Source organism: Tauraco erythrolophus, chromosome 16 (genome assembly GCF_009769465.1).
Source record: "Tauraco erythrolophus isolate bTauEry1 chromosome 16, bTauEry1.pri, whole genome shotgun sequence".
NCBI classification, from domain to species: Eukaryota; Metazoa; Chordata; class Aves; order Musophagiformes; family Musophagidae; genus Tauraco; species Tauraco erythrolophus.
The window spans coordinates 4,049,073-4,070,895 of record NC_141480.1 but is presented as its reverse complement, the minus strand read 5'-3'; the positions used below and the strand labels follow the sequence as shown (position 1 = coordinate 4,070,895).

Below are 21,823 nucleotides of genomic sequence, written 5' to 3'. Positions count from 1 at the left end.
ACCCTTCTTCAAGTGCATTTTGATCAGTCTGTGATTGCTTTGTTGGATTTGTCTTCAGCTCCTCACAAGCTCAGGAGGTATTTTTCCAAGCTAAAAGTATCCTCAGAAAAATCAATGCTATCCATTGTGGAGATTCCTGACGTTTGTATTTTTCCTTCCTTTCATCTGAGTTAACGGATAGAATTTTAAAAGTGCGGCTGGCCAGGAAAGGCTGTTTCTTCCATGGAAAGTGCCTGTCTCCGTGCTGGGATGGGCAGGCGGGATAGACTGATGCAACATCCTTTGCCATGCTCCCAACCACGCCACCGCAAGGAAATGATATTCAGCAGCTCGTCCCACCTTGGCACAGAGGCTGCGGCGAGATGCCAAGCCAAAACTTGCACTGAAGCCTCTGAGAACTGCTCTTTTAATGTAGCTGCTTATTAACATGACCCTACATGGGGAGATTTCTTCCTTTATCCTTTGAATTACGAAAACCATTTCAAAACTTGATCCCCATGAAGGTTGGGCATTGTGTCAGCTTTAAGAAGCTGAAAATAGTGATGAGTTCTTTGCAGTGAGCAGAAAAACCCACTTGGAGTCTGTCATTTGGATTTATGAATGTAAAGTCTGCTCTTTTGACATAATCTTCTTGATTTAAGCTTGCGGTTTCCGCACGCAGTTTCCATTAAAATTAATGTAAGTCATCTGGGCAAATCTCTCCCAGGTTGACAGGATGAAAGGTTTGACTACTGGAGCTTTATTCCTTGTTTATGGCTTCAAAGCTGACCTGTGCAGGATCCAGCCCACAGCCTGGGTTGGAGCTTCCCGACCCCATTCGATAGGACCCTAAGTGATCGGGTACGAGGTGCTTGATCTGGACACCCAAAGCACCAAGGAAGGTCAGCAAACATCTCTGGAAGTCGTGTTCCTGAGTGCAGCCTCAGAACAAGCACCAGATATTTGCTGGATAAACCAGAAGGTCAGACCTTGCTCACCTCTTTGTGCTGCAGAGCTGCTGTGGGTTGAGATGTTCTGCCTGGTGTGAAACCAGCTTCAGCACCAGCACTGCTCCTGCAGCAATGGACCATAAATGGGTGATGCAGAAGATGGAACAACTCAGAAAAAAATCCCAAACCAGGAGGTTTGGTTGCAAACCAACACAAATATATGCTGTGAAAGAGCATATGGATATCTCCCTCAAATACAGTAGCACCTCATTTTAAGTCAAACCCACCAGTTTTGCAGGGGATCACTCACATCACACCCATTTGAAAAGCAGCTGGAGGCTGAATCCTTCCCAGATTCAGGTTATTCATGTGAGCCACCATGGCCAGCCAAGGAGAACCAGTCCTCCAAATTTCCCCAGATGAAACCACTGGAAGATGCAGCTCTGTTCGACAGCAAGCCCACAAGAGCTGACTCAGCCCACTGCCTCTCACGCAGTTCCCAGTGATGATTTATTTCCTTTTTTCTCTGCTACAATCCCATCCCGGACCCCAGGAACGGACCACTAACTCTCTCTCCAAACCAAGATCTGTCTCTCCTTCCCAGAACAGATGAACACACGTTTGCTGGGCACTCAGAAGTAGGGAGCTTTGTGTTTTCCCCAAGGAAATTTAGAGAAATCCATCTCCCAAAGCCTTCTTTTTGTGAATTTGTTTCTCCAGCCCCCAGCACCGCCCCATTGCTCCCTATTCCCTTCCCCAATGCCCTGGGAGGGGAAACCTCTCATGGAAATTGTTTCTTAAAGCAAATGGACATAAAAAAATCTCACCAAAACCCCACAAACCTGCAATACTGGGATCTCCCTGTGCTGATACAACAGCACTTCTCCTTTTCCTCGCGCCCTGTGCATCCCCGAGCCTGCACCTATCCAGACCTGCCACCAAATTCCTCCCAGTTGCTCCCTCCTGTACGCCTCAGGCTGCCACCTCCTCCTCCTCTTCCTCCCACAGCTCATTTTTTTCCTTTGAGGTGCAGACAAGTATGGTGGAAAACACAAGCGTAACCTTATTCCTCCCCACGAGGGACAAAACCACGCAATTTTTTCCAGTAAGTGCTAGAGCTGAGCCAGAAAACACAGCACCCTCCAGGCATTGGCTCCAGTTTGAGGAGCGAGGTGGGATGGAAGGACAGAAAACCAGAGTGAAAAATGAGATAGGTGAAACCAGGGAGCAGAGTTCTCTGCAAATGTTTCGCTTTGACACTTGTAACAGCGGTTGCTCATTTTCCAGTAACTTTACCCTGCTCTTAACCAAAAGAGTCCGTGCAAAAAAAAAAAAAAAAAAAGGCATTACGAGCACTTGAGGATTTCCATGAAGGGTTTATATCAGAGCACCCGTGCGTGGGGAGTCCTGCACTGGCTGTGATAGCTCTGCAGCCCAGGGGCAGCCTGCAAACGGGGACTGATCGTCACCCGGAGCAGCAGCCCTTCGGGGGGCATCCTGACCACGGCCCCCCGGATTTGCACCATGTCTCAGCACATGGCCAGGGCTGAAAACAGGACAAATAATAACCTCCACCAAGTAAATGTTTTAGATTCCTCAGCTGTAGCACCAAGAGCCTGATGTGCCCATATATGCTGATTAATGGATTAATGAACCACTCCATTACATAATTGCTAATTATTATTTTTTTAAGAATGACTAATTAAATGAGAATAATTTCTTTTTTCCTAAGCATTGGAAGGCTCTAAGTAGGCTAAAGGAAGAAAGGGGGATGTGTGGCAATACTGATTTTACCAGCACGATAAGACTAATGCCATTTAAGTGACTGAATTTAAACTAAAAACTAGAAAAGGAATCAGAGTCCATACCCACCATGGGCTATTTTATTCTGGCTTCCCTGCTGTCCTTCAGCTCTCTTGCCTTTTACATAGCACACACTGCACTATTGTCTTGTAAAAGCCTTAGTTCAGCAAATGAGAAACATATTGCAGAGTCTGACATAATTGCAGGCTGTGATTCACCCACGTCCCGGTACCTACAGTCGACTCCTTGGTGCTCCCCAGGGCTGCTGCTCGTTCCCAGCCGCCGGCGGAGGCGTGGAGGGGACCAAGGCTGCGGCTCTGCGTGTGGGAGGATGAAATCACCGTGGTTAGCATGAACGGAGAGAGAGGGGGAAATACCACCACTGCTTTATTGCTGTGCAATATCTGGAATTAACCTATTACATCAAATAGTTACCTGCGAGCATAGGCCAAGCCCGTGCTCTCCACCAAAAGCAGGTTCACCAGATGTAAAGGGCAGCATAAGGCCAACACTAATGAACCAGTGGCACCATGAAACGGAGATGGCTCACTGCTGCTCGCCAACCCACGTGTCGATGATAGTCGAGTACCTGACCTAAGCGCTGCCTTAGACCCTTGGGCACCCTCATTGAGGATTTTTTGGGTTTTACAACTAGAATTTGACTTTCCCCGTTTTGTCTGCCCAGTGGGAGAAGTCTGGCACTAATCTTAGTCCCTGATGCTATTGCCTCATGTCCTGCTTAGACTGTAAAAAGCAGAAAAGGAGGAAGAAAAAGTCCTTTCCATTTAAAGGAGGGGGGTGGGGGGGGGTGGGGAAAGGTAGAGTGATGAGAAGCAAACTCAAAAGCACAGAAATTGTGAAATCTGGTCTATAAGACACTCATCAAGAAAATTTCCTGCTAAGTCATAGCTCAGACTGCTCTTTATCTAGAAAAAACATTCCCCTTTCTTCCAAAGGCTATCATGTCTTTCAGAATAACTAATGCAAGGAATTTGAGCTAATGTTGTGAACCCTGTAAGCTCTTAAATAATTAGAGACCTTCACTGGTATTACACCAAGATAAATGATTCCATATAGTCCAAAGCTGGTCTGTACTCCGGCTAAGTACCTTAGTCTTGGATAACTGTAGGAATAAATAAATGATGTATATCAGCCTCTCCATGATCTTTTCATACAGAAAAATAAAGTGCAGTTGATTTTGAAGATCAATGGAGTTGCTGCTTTCTTTTTATTTTATTATTCAAGCATGCCAGGCAGGAATTTGAACAACAAATGGTTTGTGAAATGTAAGAAATGCATTTGCTGGCATTAGAGTAACAAGCAGGGTTTTTGATCAGTGCTAAAGTATTATTCTTTCACATATATATGTACACACACACGTGTGCATATATGTTCACAGCATGTTATCATAAATCATGTGCAAACGTAGAGCAGATGTTCTGTAGCAGCTGGGATTACCATGCCCTGGTTGTGCTTTCATGGGAACCGACCCACGGCGGGCTCGGCAGAACATGCCTGATGGATATAGTAATGGGGCTACTTGAAAAGAATATTTATACATGGGGCTAACCTAGTTGTTTTAAACATGAGAGGTGGCTTGTCGTCTTAGTCTGCTTTTAAATGAGTCAGACTGTATACAGATGGTTTCATTAGGAGAGTATTTTCCAGTAATTAGTCATTGGCAATTGTCTGCACATCCAGAGGACAGGTTTTCGCAGCCGTTTCCCCAGCCCATGCTCAGGGATGCAGTGAGTCAAACCTCAGCCACGTTTGAAACACTGCTGGACCCGAAAGATAAAAAGCCAGAACAGACCGAGTTAAAAACAACTGGTCAGAAAGATGTTCACAAAAACTTCCAAGGTTTACACCTTTGTTTCTGGTGGGGAACTGCACATCGGGTGGAAACTGGTCCTATTTAACCCCACTGGTCCTATTTATTCCCTATTTATTCCCACTGTGCCCCAGCCAAGGGATTTGTGTATCTGCATCTCAAAAAGGCAGCCTGAGAGGAGATCAAAAACCATGTTCTTCAGAATAAACTGCTTAAATTGGACAATGCAGTGACTGCTGCAGAGATGTATCACTTTGCCATCCATGTTTCTCTACAACAGAGGCTATAGGGACTAAAATCTTAAGACAATGTAAAAATATACAGCAATTCATAAGAAACTAAAGATTAATGCAGCAAAATCCTCAGCAGCACCAAATTAAATACAGAAACAAATGCACCTTTAAGCAGCTTCAGAGAGAATATAGCACAAAACCATTTCAGAAACACCAATATCTCTTATAATCCATGTTTCTTAGATTTTGCCAGTCTGGAGTTAATCTGCCATCACAGCTCCCACATTTGAAAAACGATCAGAACACCATAACTGGGCATTTGTGAGGAACTGAGCACCACAGGAGACCAACACAGAGGCCAAACTCAAAGACGTGTGTGTAGAAAGAGGGGACCCAGTTGTGATGGGCCAACGAAGGGGTCACACACCCTCAGCCCCTCTGCGAGCCCGTTTGGCCCTTGGCATTATTTCCAGCAACTATTTCCCCATATTTGGGGCTCTGCCCTCAAAGCATGTGAATTTGGGGATGCCAAGAGCACACTCCTGCGAGACGGAGGGGGCAGAGGGACACCCTGCCACGGCAGCGCCCGCGGTGCAAGGAGAGGCCATCTCGGGACCGCAAACGAAACGTGGGAAACATTGCAACGCCCCTGCAAATATTTTCCGCATCTCAGAGCAGACAGTCAGCAATGAATGAAAAATTAGAAATTTCACATGCGTAGATGCTTTTTTTAAAAAAAAAAAAAAAATAAAAGAAGAAAAACCCCACTAGTTTCTATGCCGTGCTTGCCAAGGGGCAGCTCTAATTCATCCCCTTGGCCATCTCTGTTGAATTTTCCTCTCTACAATTTGCTAAACAGCTGGATTTCCATGGTTACCAGGGCTCGCTACTGATACGCCTCAAACATACTGTACATTTTTGCTGGGGAGACACAGACACCGAGTCATTCCTACCAACTGTCCGGAGCAGCGGGCTGCAGCCCAGCCCCGTGCCGGTCCCTGCCAGGCTCTGCCAAGGGCACAAAGGTGATGGCAGGGACTAATCCAGGTGAGGGGTGGTGGGAGAGGTGGTGCTTCATCCTCACTTCTCCTTGCTCTAGAGAAGGGACAACACGTAGCCACCCCATGCAGATGTAAACCTTTGGCATGGGCCACAGGATTGTGCCGTAGGAACCCCTGGATCCCCTCTTCTGCTCTTACCCCTTGTAGACATACCAGCATCTCTGCTAAGGAATCAACATGGCTTTGTGTTGGCTGTGCCAACTCCCAGCATCCAAACCTTTTCCTTGTTTCGTTTTTGGCACACGGGTGCATAAACACGCACGCACGTACTGCACTGGTGGTGGGTTCGTAGGAAGGAGTTGCTATGTTAAATTCAGATTTTTTTTTTTAAAAAAAAAAACCAACAATGCAATAATTAATTTCCACCAAGAGATCATATATTTTCCTACTTTTGATGTCTAATACGCTAATTTCAATCAAGAGGTTGTATAATTTCCTGCTTTTGAAGTCTAACGAGTAAATCGCATGGAAACCTCCATAAAGCACAGAACTCATTAATAAATGTATAGTCCCTTTGTCCAAGACTTCCAACTTTAAATCAAATGCACAACAACCAGATGTTTTTCACATTACTGCATTTCAAGATTTTACTGGAAGTGATCTCATCATACATACTTAATGTAGGTGTCCAACTGTGCATGTTATTCGTATCACGAATCAGACCTTGCAGCTTTAGGACACCGTGTGGCAAACACAACTATTGTTTAAAGTGGATAAAATTTATGCTAAGCTTGCCACGGGGATATGAAGGAGACCAAATCGAATACAATATGCTGATTTTGATGAGTGTCAGAAGTGAGGAAATTATATCATTCAAACATTTGAACTGATTGTTAGGAAATACTGAGCCACTGTTTCTCGGAAAGATATTGAATTTAGCCAATCTAGTAAATCAAAGACTTTTCTTTTTTTCTTTGAAGTAGGAAATTAACTGCAAATGCAAAAGATTGAGACCAGGACAGACACGGAGTTGAAACAAGATGTACGTTTTTCAACAAAAACGAAGGCTTGCTTGCAGGAAGGGATGGAATAATATTTCAGTAGGAAAACGTTGCTTCATCATTTTTGAAAAAAATATATACAGTTAAGTTATGATCTGAACTTTTTGCTAGGAAGCACGGCAAGCCGGTGGAGCGAGGCTTCCTTCCCTGAAGGGATGGAGAGTGCAGGATGCAGCTCAGTTGGTGCTCTTGCACACCACAGCTTAGGCTTGCTTTGGTCATTAGAGAAATACCCACTACGGACTCCAACCTACCAGTGCTAATTAGCCACCTATTAATTACCAGCAAGAGTCAAGATTATTCGGGACTGTTTAACATCAGAACAGAGCAGTGGGCAGCCTTTTGTCCCAGGCAAGCTCGCTCCTCCAGTTCATTGCAGCAGAGCCCTGGCAACTCCCCTGCTCTTCCTCCCACGTCTGAATAAGACTTTAATTTTCTTCAAGTCTGTAAGAAATCTCATAGGAAGGTTTCTCAGGGGCCTTCATACTCTTTTTGCTTCCTTCTCCCATTGGAAACATCATTGGAGCTCAAATCATTGCAGAGCATCCCGTGGGGCATTTACTGAGGCAGAGTTGCTGGGGCATTCGCACACCGTGGCTCTACTCTGAACCAAGAGGCCATGGGAGGCAAGGGAAAAGGAAAACAAGTGTTTCATTTGAGAAATGGGTGAAACTATCTTATCTTGCCCTCCCCATCAATTCATCCCAACCTGCTTCGATGCCATCTTCCTACAGAGGTCAGGTTCTTTCGTACTGCTCTGCCACAGCTTTCTGGGTCATCATCAACAGCTAAGGGAGGACTCGCAGCCTTTCTACAGAGAAATGATCATCAAAAATTAAAATACTGGCATTTCCTATTAAGTCAGCTTTGACTCACGGCACAAGTAATGGAGAAGCAGGAATATTGACCAGCATCTGGCTGGTTTCCTCTTTCAGAGATGTGGGAAGTTCACTCAGTTTCTCCCATTCATTGGGAAGGAAAGGAGGAAGCACAAATGACTCTTTCTCTGTCTAGCAGAACACTGTCAAGGAGCTGCTGAATTTGTACTTCTCACTTTTGGCCAGACTGTCTGAGTCCAACACATCTGAGCAGGTTCTGTGGAAGCTGTCCAAGTCCTGCTGTAACAACAAGGATCACATTGGCACACACAAACACAAAAGTGTCACGTTTAAATGAGGGTGTTTTCTCCTTTCAGAGAAATAATGGGCTTTTCAACCACATTAGCAAGCCCTTTAGTGATGCGATCCCAACACAAGAAGGACATGGAGCTGTTGGAGCAGGTCTAGAGGAGGGCCATGAAGATGATCAGAGGGCTGGAGCACCTCTGCTATGGAGACAGGCTGAGAGAGTTGGAATTGTTCAGCCTGGAGAAGAGAAGGCTCCAGGGTGATCTTATTGCAGCCTTCCAGTACTTGAAGGGGGCCTACAGGAAAGCTGGAGAGGGACTTTTTACACGGGTGTGTAGTGACAGGACAAGGGGAAATGGCTTTAAACTGAAAGAGGGCAGATTTAGATTAGATATAAGGAAGAAATTTTTCACTCAGAGGGTGCTGAGGCACTGGCACAGGTTGCCCAGAGAAGTTGTAGATGCCCCATCCCTGGAAGTGTTCAAGGCCAGGTTGGATAAGGCTTTGAGCAACCTGGTCTAGTGGAGGGTGTCCCTGCCCATGGCAGGGGGGTTGGAACTAGATGATCTTTGAGGTCCCTTCCAACCCAAACCATTCTATGATTCTATGTCTAGAGACCACTCAAAATAAATAGGTAAATCAAACAGCCATAAGCAGGAGAGCACGTGGTCACAGGCTGTACCCAGACCTGAGCTGATGCCCTTGGCATGGCCCTAAGATGTCAGTGAGAGCAGCAGGTCCGCGGATGGGAGCCGAACTGCTCAGCGCAGGAGTTTGATCACTTTTTGGCCCTAATTAGATTAATGCACGCGGCTGTTCGAGCAGCCGAGGGGTGCTCTGCCTGGGAGCAGCCAGCACACAGCGCTGCTGAGCCCTCAGCTCTCTTTTTGCAAGAGGGATAAATTTGGCACAACGCTCACAACACACTCACCAATACCCCGTCAATAATCTTCGTAAGATCTGTAGCTCATTACGAAGAGAATATAGACCCGAGTTAGGAGGCTGAATCCAATTAGGCTGAGCTGAATTGCAGTGCTCCAGGTCCTAAAGAGACCACGAAAGCCTGATCCCATTCCAGATGTACAGTTTACCTGCTGCATGCTTGCAAAGAGCAGATTTTGCAAACCCTCAGCTCATTTTTGCAGCAGTCCTCATTATCCCCATGCCAATATCTGTCAATCATAACTGGCACTATAAAATAAATAAATCCCCATACCCCTACCAAGGGGTTGGGAACCTTCTGGAGACTTGGCACTCGTGTTGCACCACTTGCCAGTGGGTGAATTCAGGGCAAAAGCCCACTGCTATGAGAATAACAAGGCCTTGAATCAACTCAGCCTTCAACACCAAGCCCTGGTCTGTAATCTTGTGAAATTATCCTCTGCCACTTCTCTCCGGGTGCAGGGGCAGCACGTGGCGAGGCCGCCCAACTTGCACTGGTGCTGCTCCTGCCCAAGCAGGGGCCAAATGCCCACTGGCTTTTTGCAGGACCAGCGTTTGGGTTTGTTCCTTTTTGGGTTGCTGTGGGGTTTTTTTTTTCATTAAAAAAAAAAAGTAGTGTCAAAACAGACTTTGCTGGCCAAAGCCACTGCTTGATCCCTGGCGATTTTCCGGCGCTGTTCGGCTGACCCTTGGTGGCAGAGAAATTATTCACAACTGGTTGATATAAGGATCATAACCAAGTGACTTCTGAGCTCAGTTCTGCAAAGGAGGGCTTCATAATTGTGGTACCAGGTTCTTCCTGTCCAACTGTGCGTGTTGTGTGGGCAGTTTTTAAAGCCAGTTATTCCAGGGGGAAAAGGCTCATATCAGTCTATACAGACACTGGAAGAAGCAGCTGTTGAGGACTGGGAGAGGTTTTGTACTTGATTTAAAGGAGAGCTAAATTCGCGTGGTATTTGCATTTTGAAAGCAAGAGGATAAAGATTCAAAGGATGTGCCAGGTAACAGTCTCCTGTGGCATCTGTGACACTAAGAACTCGTAACACAGGGAAAGCTACAAGCACTGGGAACAGCACACCCCAAAAAGCGTTATGAAATTTTAACAACCCCAGCACAACGGCCTCATAAAAGCATATAAAATTAAATATAAAAGAAAAGAACACTTATAAACCTCCTGTCCGTTGCCTACTGACAAATATTTCACATAGTTGAATATCAGAGAGTGTTTTCTGGATGAACTATAATACTACCATACTTTTCTCTAAAATCAAGTAGAGATTGTTTTTGATATGGGCATTAAATAACTTCAGTTTTCAGACGGCAAAAGGGCCCTGTGATCGCTTTTTCCTTTTTAAAAGCAGAATAAACAAAAGCGAGGGATGAAGACATCCTTCCCCTGGAAACCAGCTGTTCAGACACGAAAAGCCACTGCACCCTCTGCCGGGAACTGCCGAGAGGAGTCCTTCAGACAAACTTTAGACAAACTGCACACGTTATATATTGTCCTGTACAAAAGAAATTAATTTTTCCTGAAGGTATCTTTCCAATTGTACAACACACAGGAAACCACAACACGTCTCAAAGCAGCTCTCATCCCAGTTAGAGACGACCAGTGGTGCAAACTGTGCTCTGGGTACCAGGAACGATAAATCCGTCATCAGCCACGACCAGGAGTGAATGGGCAGCTGACAAGTTTGCTTCCAGCAATAATTAAAATTAAGGATCTTTTAGTCTAAGTATCATCGAGAGTGGCTCAGGGGACAGCCTTGCAGCAGCATTCAGGAGCAAACAGAGATGTGTCCAGTGCTCCTGGTCTGGGCATGTCTGGGTACATCTGGGTCAGGAACACCAAAGAGTGGCCAAGCATCCCTTGCTGCCCAAGAAGCACCTATCAGCCAGCTGAAACGGTCCAGGGCACCCTCCTCCCTTCACCAGGTTTTGGGGATCCACAGCCCTGTGTGAGCTGGACTCTCCCCACAGCTCTTGGTGAGTCTACTTCTGAGTGGCAACAGGGCAAAACTGAGAGGCATCATCCAGCTCCTAAGCTAGATAACCATGGCCTGAGATAAAGAGCTCTGGGTTTTCCATAACACACCATTAATCCATGAGGTTTTCCAGAACAACAGGTCTCCCCCATTCCACAACACGACCGACTAAACCAAAGCTGTGTGTCCAAGAAGGACCTTGCAAACAAGAAGGAGTTTCTTGTCAGAGCTACAGGAGCATACAGACTACCTGCAGACACTTGATTGTTTCTTAAAAGGAAAAAAAAAAAAAGCTTCCTTAGCCCTCCTTGCATCAAAGCAAGAAAGCCCAGGGAGGTTTTAATTAGCCCTCAAGCACCAACGGAAGGAAACGCATAGCAGGAAAGACCGTTTTCCGAGAGAAACCATACAGGAAAGCCATCAGCAACCCCAGTGATAAAATACAAGGGCAGGGAATGAACTGTGGATTTAATGGTGCAAGAAGAAGTTATTTACAAACCCCCTCTGAACGGTGCACCAGAGTTATCTAACCCGAAGTAGGCGTTCAGCAGTGGGGGCTGATATTGCTGGAAGTGGCATTTAAGGTATCCCAAAGCAGCTATGTCACCTCAAACGCAGCAAGGGGGACCCTGGGTGTGCTCGTGTCCTCGAGCCTGAGGTTAGTTGCCCAGAAGAAAGAGTTTCTGTTGGATACTCCTTGGCAGTGTTTAAATTAAATGGGATGATTTTTCTAGTTTAAACTAGAATTAACTTGGGTGACCTCAATAGTCCACTCTGGCTTCGGTGTTTGTGGCTCTGAGATGTCTCCTCACTCAGAACAACCTGGGCTCATTTTCTGGCTTGTCAACATAACCACATCACTCTTCTCTCCATGGCTCTCTCACTGTCATGTCAAACATGTCGATTCATCTCCATCTCAAAGCTCTTCACAGCTCATCCCTACACTGTCCATCTCCCACATACTGTCAAGCCATCAGCGCCCACCTCCAATCTGCCAGCACTCGTCGCCTCCGCTGTTGACAGCGAACTCTCCAGCTGGTCCCTTGCCCTGTCCCCTGCTTGGCTACGTGCAGATGACCTCTTCTTCATCACCCAATAACCCTCCTCAGATGTCCCCTGGAGGTTTGGTCCTCCCTGACATCTATGAAAAAGCCGACTCACCCTGTTCATAGATCTCCTGCAGTGGGTTTTCCCCCAGCTCCAAGCATGAGGAACCAGAGTGGTGTGGTGGGGACCATCAGCCATGACCATGGAGAAATAAATCACCAAACACACAAGATAACAAATACCACACAAACTTCCAGCTTCTGGCTTTTTCCTTTGCTGGGTAAGCAACAGTTTAACGATACCTTCCCATCATTACAAAGAGATTTGTGTTAAAACCAAGCAAATCCAAGCTCTTGAGCCAGCTCTGTTGCACAGCCTCAGCCAAGGCACTGCCTATGGAACAGCTCCTTCATGCCTGCCTCCACTCTGGAAAAAACAGGTGTGTGCAATGGAAGTATGTAATGATCAATCTAAACAATATTTTGAGAGATATCTACACTTTAGCAGTAGCAGACTTTTCTGCTTTGAATGTTAATGCAAGCTGGTCTTCTTTCTCCATATCTGTACTCCTGGCCCAATCCTCTTCCACAGGAACCCTTTCCCTATGTAGGTTTGGGCTGAAGAAGGGCCAGAGGCTTCGTGATAACAAACATTTAAGCAAATGGTTCATTTTCCTGAATCAGGACCATAGACTTTCAGAGGGATTTCTTGACCTAGAGTCAGCAACTTTTTCCACCAACACTAAAAATACCCTTGAACGAGCTGTGGAAATACGATAGCTGAAACACTTAGCAGTACTTTAGGCTAGACAGTGGTTTATAATGATATGGTTTCCGTTCAGAGACCTGCCAAGGGGCCATTCCCACACAGTCTTTATTTTAGGGAGGGCAGGGCTCTGCAGCCCGAGGTGAGGGGGGTAGGCAGCCTCTGCCTTTGCCTATCAGCAAAACCAGCCTCGACTCCTGCACCACGTTTTCTGTCTGCAGCTCTTTAAAATCCAACAGCAGCTTCTCTTGAAGCGTAAAAGAAAATCTGCTGAGCAGGAAAGAGCAACAATCACCCCAACAGCTGTAGCACTTATTTTCATAGTCATCTTTATGTGCTTTCACATTTAAATACCCAGTATATTGCAGTTCTTCGTGCTGCTGATGCTGAAGAACTGAGAAGCGGTTCGTGGGCTGATCCTGCAGGCTGGGGTACCTGGGCAGGGTTGACTTGCCATCCCGGGCACCAAAAGACCTGGTTGGGCATTTTGAATTAATCTACCTGTGATGAGATAAATGTCTGTCTCCCTTCTTCCAAATGAAAGCAAACGTGCTGGAGCACAGCCCTGGATGGCCGGAGGTGCAGGAGCACGTAGAGGAGCAATGAAGGAAAAGCAAAGCAATATTTCATCTCTGAGCACAAAATAGCAGCCACCAGGTCAGCATGTCATGTCAGATAAGGAGCCCATCCCTGGAGGAGGAAAGGGACTCATTCTTCACTACACGCCTCTTCTGCAGCACATGGGCATGGGAGAGATTGCACATGCAAAGAAGAAAAAGAGAGGAAAAAAAAGAATCGCAGAGCATCTGAGCACACACCAGTTCATCCCAGTGGGCAGATAAGCATCTCCATAAACCCCAGCATGGAGGCTGGGCTTCCCTTAATGAGAGAAGGGGCAGTACAGGTGGCAAATATATATACACACAGAGCCGTTTTATCTCCATCTATACCCAGATATAAAGACCCAGGGAGAGGCTGCTCAGCAGGACTGTATTTGCCTGTTTTCCATCAGAGGGCAGTGGCAGCCCAGCCATTTTCACCATCCCCTGCGCAGCCCATTGGACTCCTGAACCCCTCGATGCTTTGGAAGAGCAGCGCTGCCCTTCCCTGGTCCTCTCCTGTTTCTCAGGTGTCCAAATCCAAGACCTGGCTGGGACCAGGTTGTCACAGGCTTCTCCTGGATGAGCCCAGCCACACTGAGGTGAGCTCTTACTAGGTTTTTTTGGAGGAAAAAAAAAAAAAATCCCAAAATATTCCCAAACCCAGCAACAGGACAAAAACAGAGATGAGGCCACTGATGAAGAACACCCAGAGAGTGACCATCACCCCGGGACACGGGGGGCAGCTCGGGGCCGATGCACCGCAGCAGGGAGGACATGGGACTGTGCCATTCATCTCCACTGAACCCTGTCACGGTGACAGGGACCTGGGACCCCAAAGAAATTACTTTCTGTGAGAGCCAACAGGCAGCTGTGCACAGTAAACTGTGGGGTTTAAAGCTAAATCCAGACTAAATTAAATACTGGGTGTAAAGCCTCACGAACTGCACCTGGCCTGGGCTTGGAGGGGCATCTCCTGGGACAGCCCGGAGGCAGCTCTCCCTTGGGTAGGGAAGAGCTGGAGAGACAAGTGTGTTTTCGTGGTTGCACAGAGCATCTTTAGTTGCTCCCATTAACTAATAAAACCCCACTGTGTGTTTCTACAGATTGAAGCAAGGCTTTTGGAGGAACCACAAACCCCTTCTTTTCCACAGGCAGAATGTTTCTAAACTATTTCCCGCGAAACCCTGCAATAAAGTCTCTAAATTGCACTCATTAGTTAAATTGGGTTTCATTACCACCCTCCCCCTCAGTGCCCATTACACCAGCTGGATGCTGCATTTCGGGAATCCGTTACATGCTAACGATGAGAATGTTTCCTCTTAAACAAATATGAAATAATTTAAAAAAAAGAAAAACACTTTCTGGTGACAAATTAGTTGCTATTTCCTTAAAGGTCCAAGATGTTATCAGAGAAGGGGAGGCAGATGAAATATCTGCTTTTGGACACCAAAGTGCTCTCTAGAATGCTCTGTTCTTCCAATTTATTTTTTTGTTATAAGCATAATTAACATAAGCAATGAGTTGTTATCTGCCTAGACAGCTTTTTGACTAATTCAAGCCCTCTTTTATGCACTCAGAAGTCTCTAGAAAACATGGGCAACACAACCCAGCACAGCAAGAGGGAAAACGTGCTGGCGCATGGGATTACAGCTCATCACCTCCTTGAATGGCTCAGGTGTGGCCTTTGCTACCATCACAAAAAAAGAGAAGAAAAATAAGATGTTAATAATAGACATCTGCAGTACCACACCTCAGGGCTAGTTCCCTTAATTTCATGTTAGAAATTAAACTAGAATCTTGCAAAACTTCAATATTTCCAAAACCTGACATTTTGGTAACCAAACTGCCCTCTCTTCTTCACTGCAATCTACCTGTACCCAGGGATTTCACTCTGTTTGAATCTGAAGGTCTTTTAAGCATATTTAGGTGTTTCAAGTCATACCAACTGGTGAACAGAAGAAAACGAGAAGGCTCCTGGTTTATATGTTGAGTAATTCCAGTGAAGCAAAAACCAGAGCAGGCTGTGAGCTTCAGCACAGCTGCGTTACCAAAAGCTCAGACTTGAACGGGTGGGAGGAAGGAGCAAAGAGCATTTTTAGCAGAAGTTAGTTGAGAATTCGCAGCCTTTAGAGCAGTGCCAGCAAACTCGGTCATGCCTTGGTGCTTGGTAAAGCAGAAAGAAAACTATTACAGCTATTTGCATCCCTTCCATAACAGGGGAAAAACAACCCTCATATTGCTGACAGGCTGAGTCAAACGCTTCCTCTTTAATGAAAACTTTATTAGATCCCAGCATGGTTACAATTTCGGAAATTGCTTTTAGTGAGTTTGATGAGTTTTGGAGCAAGGGTTTAACGTCATTGTCTTTTAAATTTAATCTTATTCAAATTACATTCAATTTGATTGCACTGCAGTGCTCCCTTGCATATGAGTAGTTCATGTCTTGCTACTTACTCACCCTTTGCAAGCGAGATGCCCACCTCCCCCCGTGTTACCCCCAAAGCACAGCACAGCGGGTGCTCATAAACCACGGGCTGTCCTGCAAAGCCTACAAAGCTGCAGTGTTTGTTTTTTTTTTGTCTTTTTTTTCCCCTCCAAACACACATTCTGTCTCAGCTCTGCAGCTGAAGAGGATTGTCTTTCCCATATACACATTTTCCCTCTATTTCTCCATGGCTCCCAGCACCGCATGAGATGGGGAAAAACCCTGTCCGGCCTCACTTACCTCCCACACGGTTTCCCCTATCTCCTCCCCAGTGCAGGAGCACTTCATCACCTGCATCAAACAGGCTCTGCCCTTGGTTTTGCCCTCCCTGTCCTGCTTTAACTCTTCCACACACCTGCCATCAATGTAAAATTCAGGAATTGCCCATCGCTGCCACCTTTCTGCGATCGGTTTTTCTGCAAAGAAAAACAAACCGCTTTGCAACAAGCAAAATGTGAAGAAATTGGCAGGTTATGTGCATTGCTTCAGCCCTTGGGATGTTGTTCAGGCACGGAATAAGACTGTAAACCCATGAAAAGCAGCGTGTTGGGCACAGAGGAGGCGAGCGAAGCATCCACTGCTCTTGCAGGGCTCATGCAGAAATACATTAATCACTCTTGAACCTCCCTGATCTTTATCTCAGGGTATAACGTAAAATGTCTGCAAATAATTCAATCTTTACCATGTTTAATTCACTCAATTAGCTCTGTAAAAACTTTGAAACTCTGTTGAATCAAAACAAAGCCAAAACCCATCACGATGGGGTGTGAGGAGCCATGCCCTACTGACCTATTCAGTCTTTCCACCCTCCACACGCCTCTACAGCAAGGCAGTAGTTTGTTAAAAGATCCTGGAGGAACCAATATCCCACCTGAGATTTCCAAAAAGCTCTTAACCCAGATTTCCCAGTGTGACACCAGGGCAGGTGTGCATTTCCTACAGTCTGCATGGCCAAGCGTGTTGGTGGCAGCGCTAATTTAGGACACAAGCAGATGTTGGCTGTTGTGGCTGCTGTCTCATAGGTCAGAGAAATTCCAGAGCTGGCGTGGGCTGGCGGCCAAGAGACCTTACTGTAGTGTTTGACGAATGCCCTTGAAGCTGGTGGGTTTTTCTGTTGCATCTCACCATGGTAAAGTTCACCTCCGTGAGCGTGCAACTTGAAACTGTGAAAGTATCTGGCCTCAGGGTATTCATTAGCAACAGAATTAGGGAAAAAAGCTCCTTTTCTGAGCTTCTGAGGAAAAGGCACAGAATTACTTCACCCATTCTTTTCTCCTCTTTGATCTCAGTTGGTAGGTTTCTAACAAAATTAATAATTAACAAACTGAATTGAAGATAACGCAATTTTCTCTGGATTGGTTTAGCTGAGCCCTGGGCACGAGGAGCGTTGCACAGAGAGCCAGGGACTGCCATTTTTCCCCAGACATGGTCTGTCTAAACATCTTGTTTCAAAATGTTCCTGTCAAATAGATTTTTCCCCTCTCTACATGCAACATCTGATGAGCAGGAAAACAGTAAACCCACAGTGTTTCTTCTGGAGAAAAAAATCACGTAGGGGTTCAAATGGGTGTGTGGGCTGCGGGGAGGCAGCAGCAGATCCAAAACCCCTCGTGTAGCAGGACCAGCAGGACTCTCCTCCTCCTCTTGCTGATTTGCAGTGGGCCGTCTGGAGCTGGAACATCTCACAGGGTCTCCTCCAGGCTATGAAGCCCACTCCAGCCAGGCTTCAGCTGGGTGCAGGCGTTGGTTCTGTCCAAGCCAAGCCATCACCCTGTCACTGTTACTGTATGACAGACATAAGGGATGCAGCTGGATGATGCTTCACTGGGAGAAGAGGAAAGGAAAAGGCAGCACACGTGTCTTGAAGACATCCCGATGGGATCGCTTTCTTTTCCCATGAAATACAACTTCTGTTCAGCAGCATCCACCAGCAGCTGATGTTTCCATCTCCAGCAAAGATGGGTTTTGAATTCGGTGCAGCAGAACAGGTCCTGGTTCTGTTTTAGGATGTAAGGCCAGTCTCCACCCACCCGATGCCAAGAAAGAGAGACAGCGAGGGCACAGGATGCTGGCTGAAAGCCCTGACCCAAAGCCGTATCTAACCTGGGCTCTCAGTTTTAAATTGCACAGAGGAAAAAAACAGTCAGTGGCTCCCAGTGACACAGACCAGGTGGCCAAAGAGCCGAGAAGCCAACCAGCTTCCAGCTCCTGGCTGTAAACCAGGGCATCGCATTCCCTCCCTTCCCAGAAACAACACTCGAGGTGGCCTTGTTCATGCTCCAGTGTTCTCTTCTTCTTCGATTTCCTGTAATTTTGCTCAGCCACAATATTACAGGGTTTGTAACATTTTCTGTTCAGGCACAGCGAAGATTGCAAACATGTGTCTCTCCCACTGTTAACGCTGAAGCTTCAGCAGCAGCAACATGGCAATATCTGGGATGCATTAATGAAGCTGGTAATAAGAATGGGATGCAAAGGTCCCATTTCACGGGTCACCTGATCAGATTTTTCCAGCAAGAGGTTGGATGTGATACATGGCACAGAGCTGTGTCCACCTGGCTGACTTTCCTTCCATGAAGCAACAGCCATGGTGGGAGGGCAAGGTTTCCATCTGCCCAGATATATATTTTTTTTTACGTTCATTTAAACTCTTTTCCCCTTCTCCACCCAAGTTATCTTGCTAAAACTTCAGGATTGTGCAACAGGCGGGAATAGTTACAAATTGTCCTTAACATTTGGGTTTAATAATCATGGTTTCATTGTAAACAACACCAAACAAAACCACGCAGCTGCTATTGCTAAATAGGTTGGAGCCTGGACACCGCCAACGAGCCGGGCTGGTGGTGCACCTCGAGGGCTGCTGTCGGGTCTTGCTGTTGGCCTGAATCTGCGAGCAAAAAGGCTGAGGCCGCATAAATTTTCTGATTGGCTGGAAAAATTTGGATACGGCCTCTGTTGACGTGTATAAATAGAAAGCAAAGTATTTTGGACCTTTCACTTTGAAAGCAGAGCTTTCTCAAGGCACGTGAAAATGCACCGAGTCTCAGCAGTCATCCTCGCGATTGCGATCTGCAGTGGTGAGTTAGCTGAATTTGAGTAAACGTTGCTCATTGTGATCTGCCTTCTTTTTCTCTTCCTTTCTTTTTTTTTTTTTTTTTAAATGAAGTGTATCTGTAAGGATTTAGGAACTGATTTGTTCTCTGCCATTTTTTGCTTTCGAATATAACCCCTCTCCCATTGCATAGCAGCCTCCACGGAAAAATCCTTTTTAGATATGGTAAGGAGCTGGGTAAAATTTTGTTGGAGTAGTAACATTGGTTGCATAAAGAATTGGCTGAGGCGTATCAATTGCTAACAGCGTGCATGTTTCCTTAAACACCTTTTATTTAAAGATCAGCCTGCTGAACACAGAGTGTTCCCAGAGATGTTTCTGTGCTTAATGTCATCACCTTTAATTTCACAAAGAGCACAAAACTCATTAAAATAAACGAAGACTACCTAGAACAAAGGGCTGCTTCGCTTGAGGAAGGCATTAGAGATTTCCTGCACCCTTTTAGCACCGGACCTTCCGTGTCAGCACATCATTTCCCCTGTCTGTGAGTGCTCCCAGAGCCCGACAGGGCTGGTATCTGCTGAAACGTTCACGCACATGAATAAAGCTCATCTTCTTGCTTCTTGCTAGACCAGCCCCATTCCTCCCGAAGCATCCCATGGGAAATCCTAGTAGTGGGGAGCAGGGCTGGTAGAGGCTTGTAGAAGGTACTGAGTCAGGGGTTGCCGTGTCCCCCTTTCCCCCCATAAACGTCTTCCCTCTCTCAGATGTTGCTGGGGCTGTAGGATCAGCAGGGTTTGACTGTGGGTGATGATAGCTTGAGTCTGGAATAAAAAATATGAGGATGGATATCACCCTACTGGCTGCTACTTTGAAACAGTAATATAGACACACTGCGAGAGAGAAAATGCCATTAATGAAAGGTAGATGACAGCTTTTATCTTTGACTGGATCTCACATTAGGGAATAGGAATGGACTTGGTGGGTCTCTTTCAGCCCTATTTTTTGCAGTTACAGTTCAGTATCTCAAGACCCTGGGCAGCTCAGGTCACCTTCCAGACAGAGCCATCCCATAGCTCCAGCCCCACGCCTGCCATGCGAATGCAGCACAGCACGTCTGCCCTGCGGTGGGGGCAGAGGAGTGGGTCACTCCATGATGTCTCCTCCAGATCTATTTGTCCTGCAGTTTTGCTCTGAAGTCGCTGCTTTAGGTACCCTGAAACGTCACTGGACAAAGCATAAACCAAAAAAATGCTGTTTCATCGCATCCCTAAAATTAACTTGCATTCAAAGATGAACAACTTTTTAGTTCCCTGAAGCCTGATCCATGGTTACAGTGAAGTCCAAAGGGGCCTTGCTATTGATTAAACACCACAGGCTGGGAAATTCCCTTTCTAGCTGTGGGTCTCATCTTCTGTCGTTCTCTTTCCTTCTTTTCTAGCTGCTGCAGCACAATGGGCGAAAATCTGCTCAAGCCAACCTGCAAACAGAGTCAGAGGCTGCGACTCCCAGGGCTGCGGCTCGTACAACGACCCCAGGTCCTGGGCTGGGGTGGTGGGAGACGACTGCGCTTGCAACTTTCTTAGAACAAAAATAAGCATGAAAAAAATTGGCAAGGAAGAGTCAGAGCTCTCAGAGGCTAAAAGCCTCTGGAAAACCATCCACAGGGCTCGGCAAAACAGAGTTTTAAACCTTATGTCCCTGGTGTTTGCCCCCTTTTTTCTAACAGCATCAAGTGCTGTAAAGCAATTTCTTCCCTTTCCCTCTTTCCTTTGGGTGATGCTTTATTTCTAGTTTGCTGTTGGGGTCCCCGGGGTGACCCTGCAGAGCTGCTGTCGGGGCACATTGCCAGGGGCAGCTGTGTTGCTTTAGGGTTTCTGGCTGGTGGGGCGCTCCGCTGCCCACTGACCCGCCTCGCTCCTCTTCTTCAGAGGCGGGAGGAAGCACAGGGGAGTGGACGTGGTGTGCCAGGACGGCTCGGTGGTGTACGCGCCCTTCACCGGGAAGATTGACAAACAAGCCAGGCCCTACGGAAACGGCAACGCCATCGACAACGGAGTCCAGCTGTCAGGATCAGGTACCAGGGCGGAAAGACGCGCGGCTCGCAAAGCCCGATTGCAAAATGCTCTGATTTTGTTTATAGAGCTTTAAACTGAGCCAAAAATCATGAACCCGACCTGCACTACAGTGCATGTGCAGTGAATCCAAGTGAAAACTGTAACTTTGAAATCCAGGTTCTGTTAATGCAGGAAAATGGATTGAAAGGATTACAGAACTTCAACTCTGGGGAAAGTCCAAGGATGAAGCTGGTGCCTTTGTACATTTTGGATAATTAAAGGAGCAGCCTCTGGCTTGCTCCTGCAGTTTTACCCACATTAATCCCCTTCCCCCACCCTCCTCCGTATTAATTTATTTCTTTTCCTATTCTGTCTTCTTGATGCTACGGGCGCATCACCGCATTTTCCGTAACTTTTTCTGCTGCTGCAGCTCTTATCTTTTTATTGTTGTTGGTATTTTGCTACTGAACGTTCTGACTTTGCCAGGCTTTTAGACCATTTCATAGGAGCAACAGTTTCTCCCTCTTCTCCCCTGTTAACAGGATTCTGCATTAAGATGTTTTACATCAAACCCGTCAAGTACAGCGGCCCCATCAAGAGGGGAGAGAAAATCGGTGTCCTGCTGCCCATGCAAAGGGTCTACCGAGGAATTACATCCCATGTCCATATCCAGAACTGTGACTTAACAGATCCTACTCCCAATCTGTGAACAGATGACTGCACATGAGGGGCAAAGCCTTCGGCCCCCCCACTTGTGTATTCAGTAAATCGCTTGGGCATAGGTAGTCACTCCAGCAAAGCAGAAGCCACTGAGCCTCAAGGAGCTGGTCCACTTAAAAAGTACCCATGAACAAAACGCTGGTGGTTATCTGAACATCGACAGCCTCAGAGCAAGGTATAACA

General features: G+C 46.4%; 1 protein-coding gene across 1 annotated transcript; it reads left to right on the top strand.

Moving 5' to 3' along the window:
• The first annotated feature begins 18,842 nt into the window (after positions 1–18,842).
• Positions 18,843–21,629, top strand: LOC104381824 (leukocyte cell-derived chemotaxin-2-like). Its single transcript, XM_009989642.2, has 4 exons — positions 18,843–18,888; positions 20,305–20,401; positions 20,795–20,940; positions 21,463–21,629. The coding sequence occupies exons 1-4, from the start codon at positions 18,843–18,845 to the stop codon at positions 21,627–21,629; spliced, it is 456 nt and encodes a 151-aa protein (XP_009987944.2).
• The last annotated feature ends 194 nt before the right edge of the window (positions 21,630–21,823 follow it).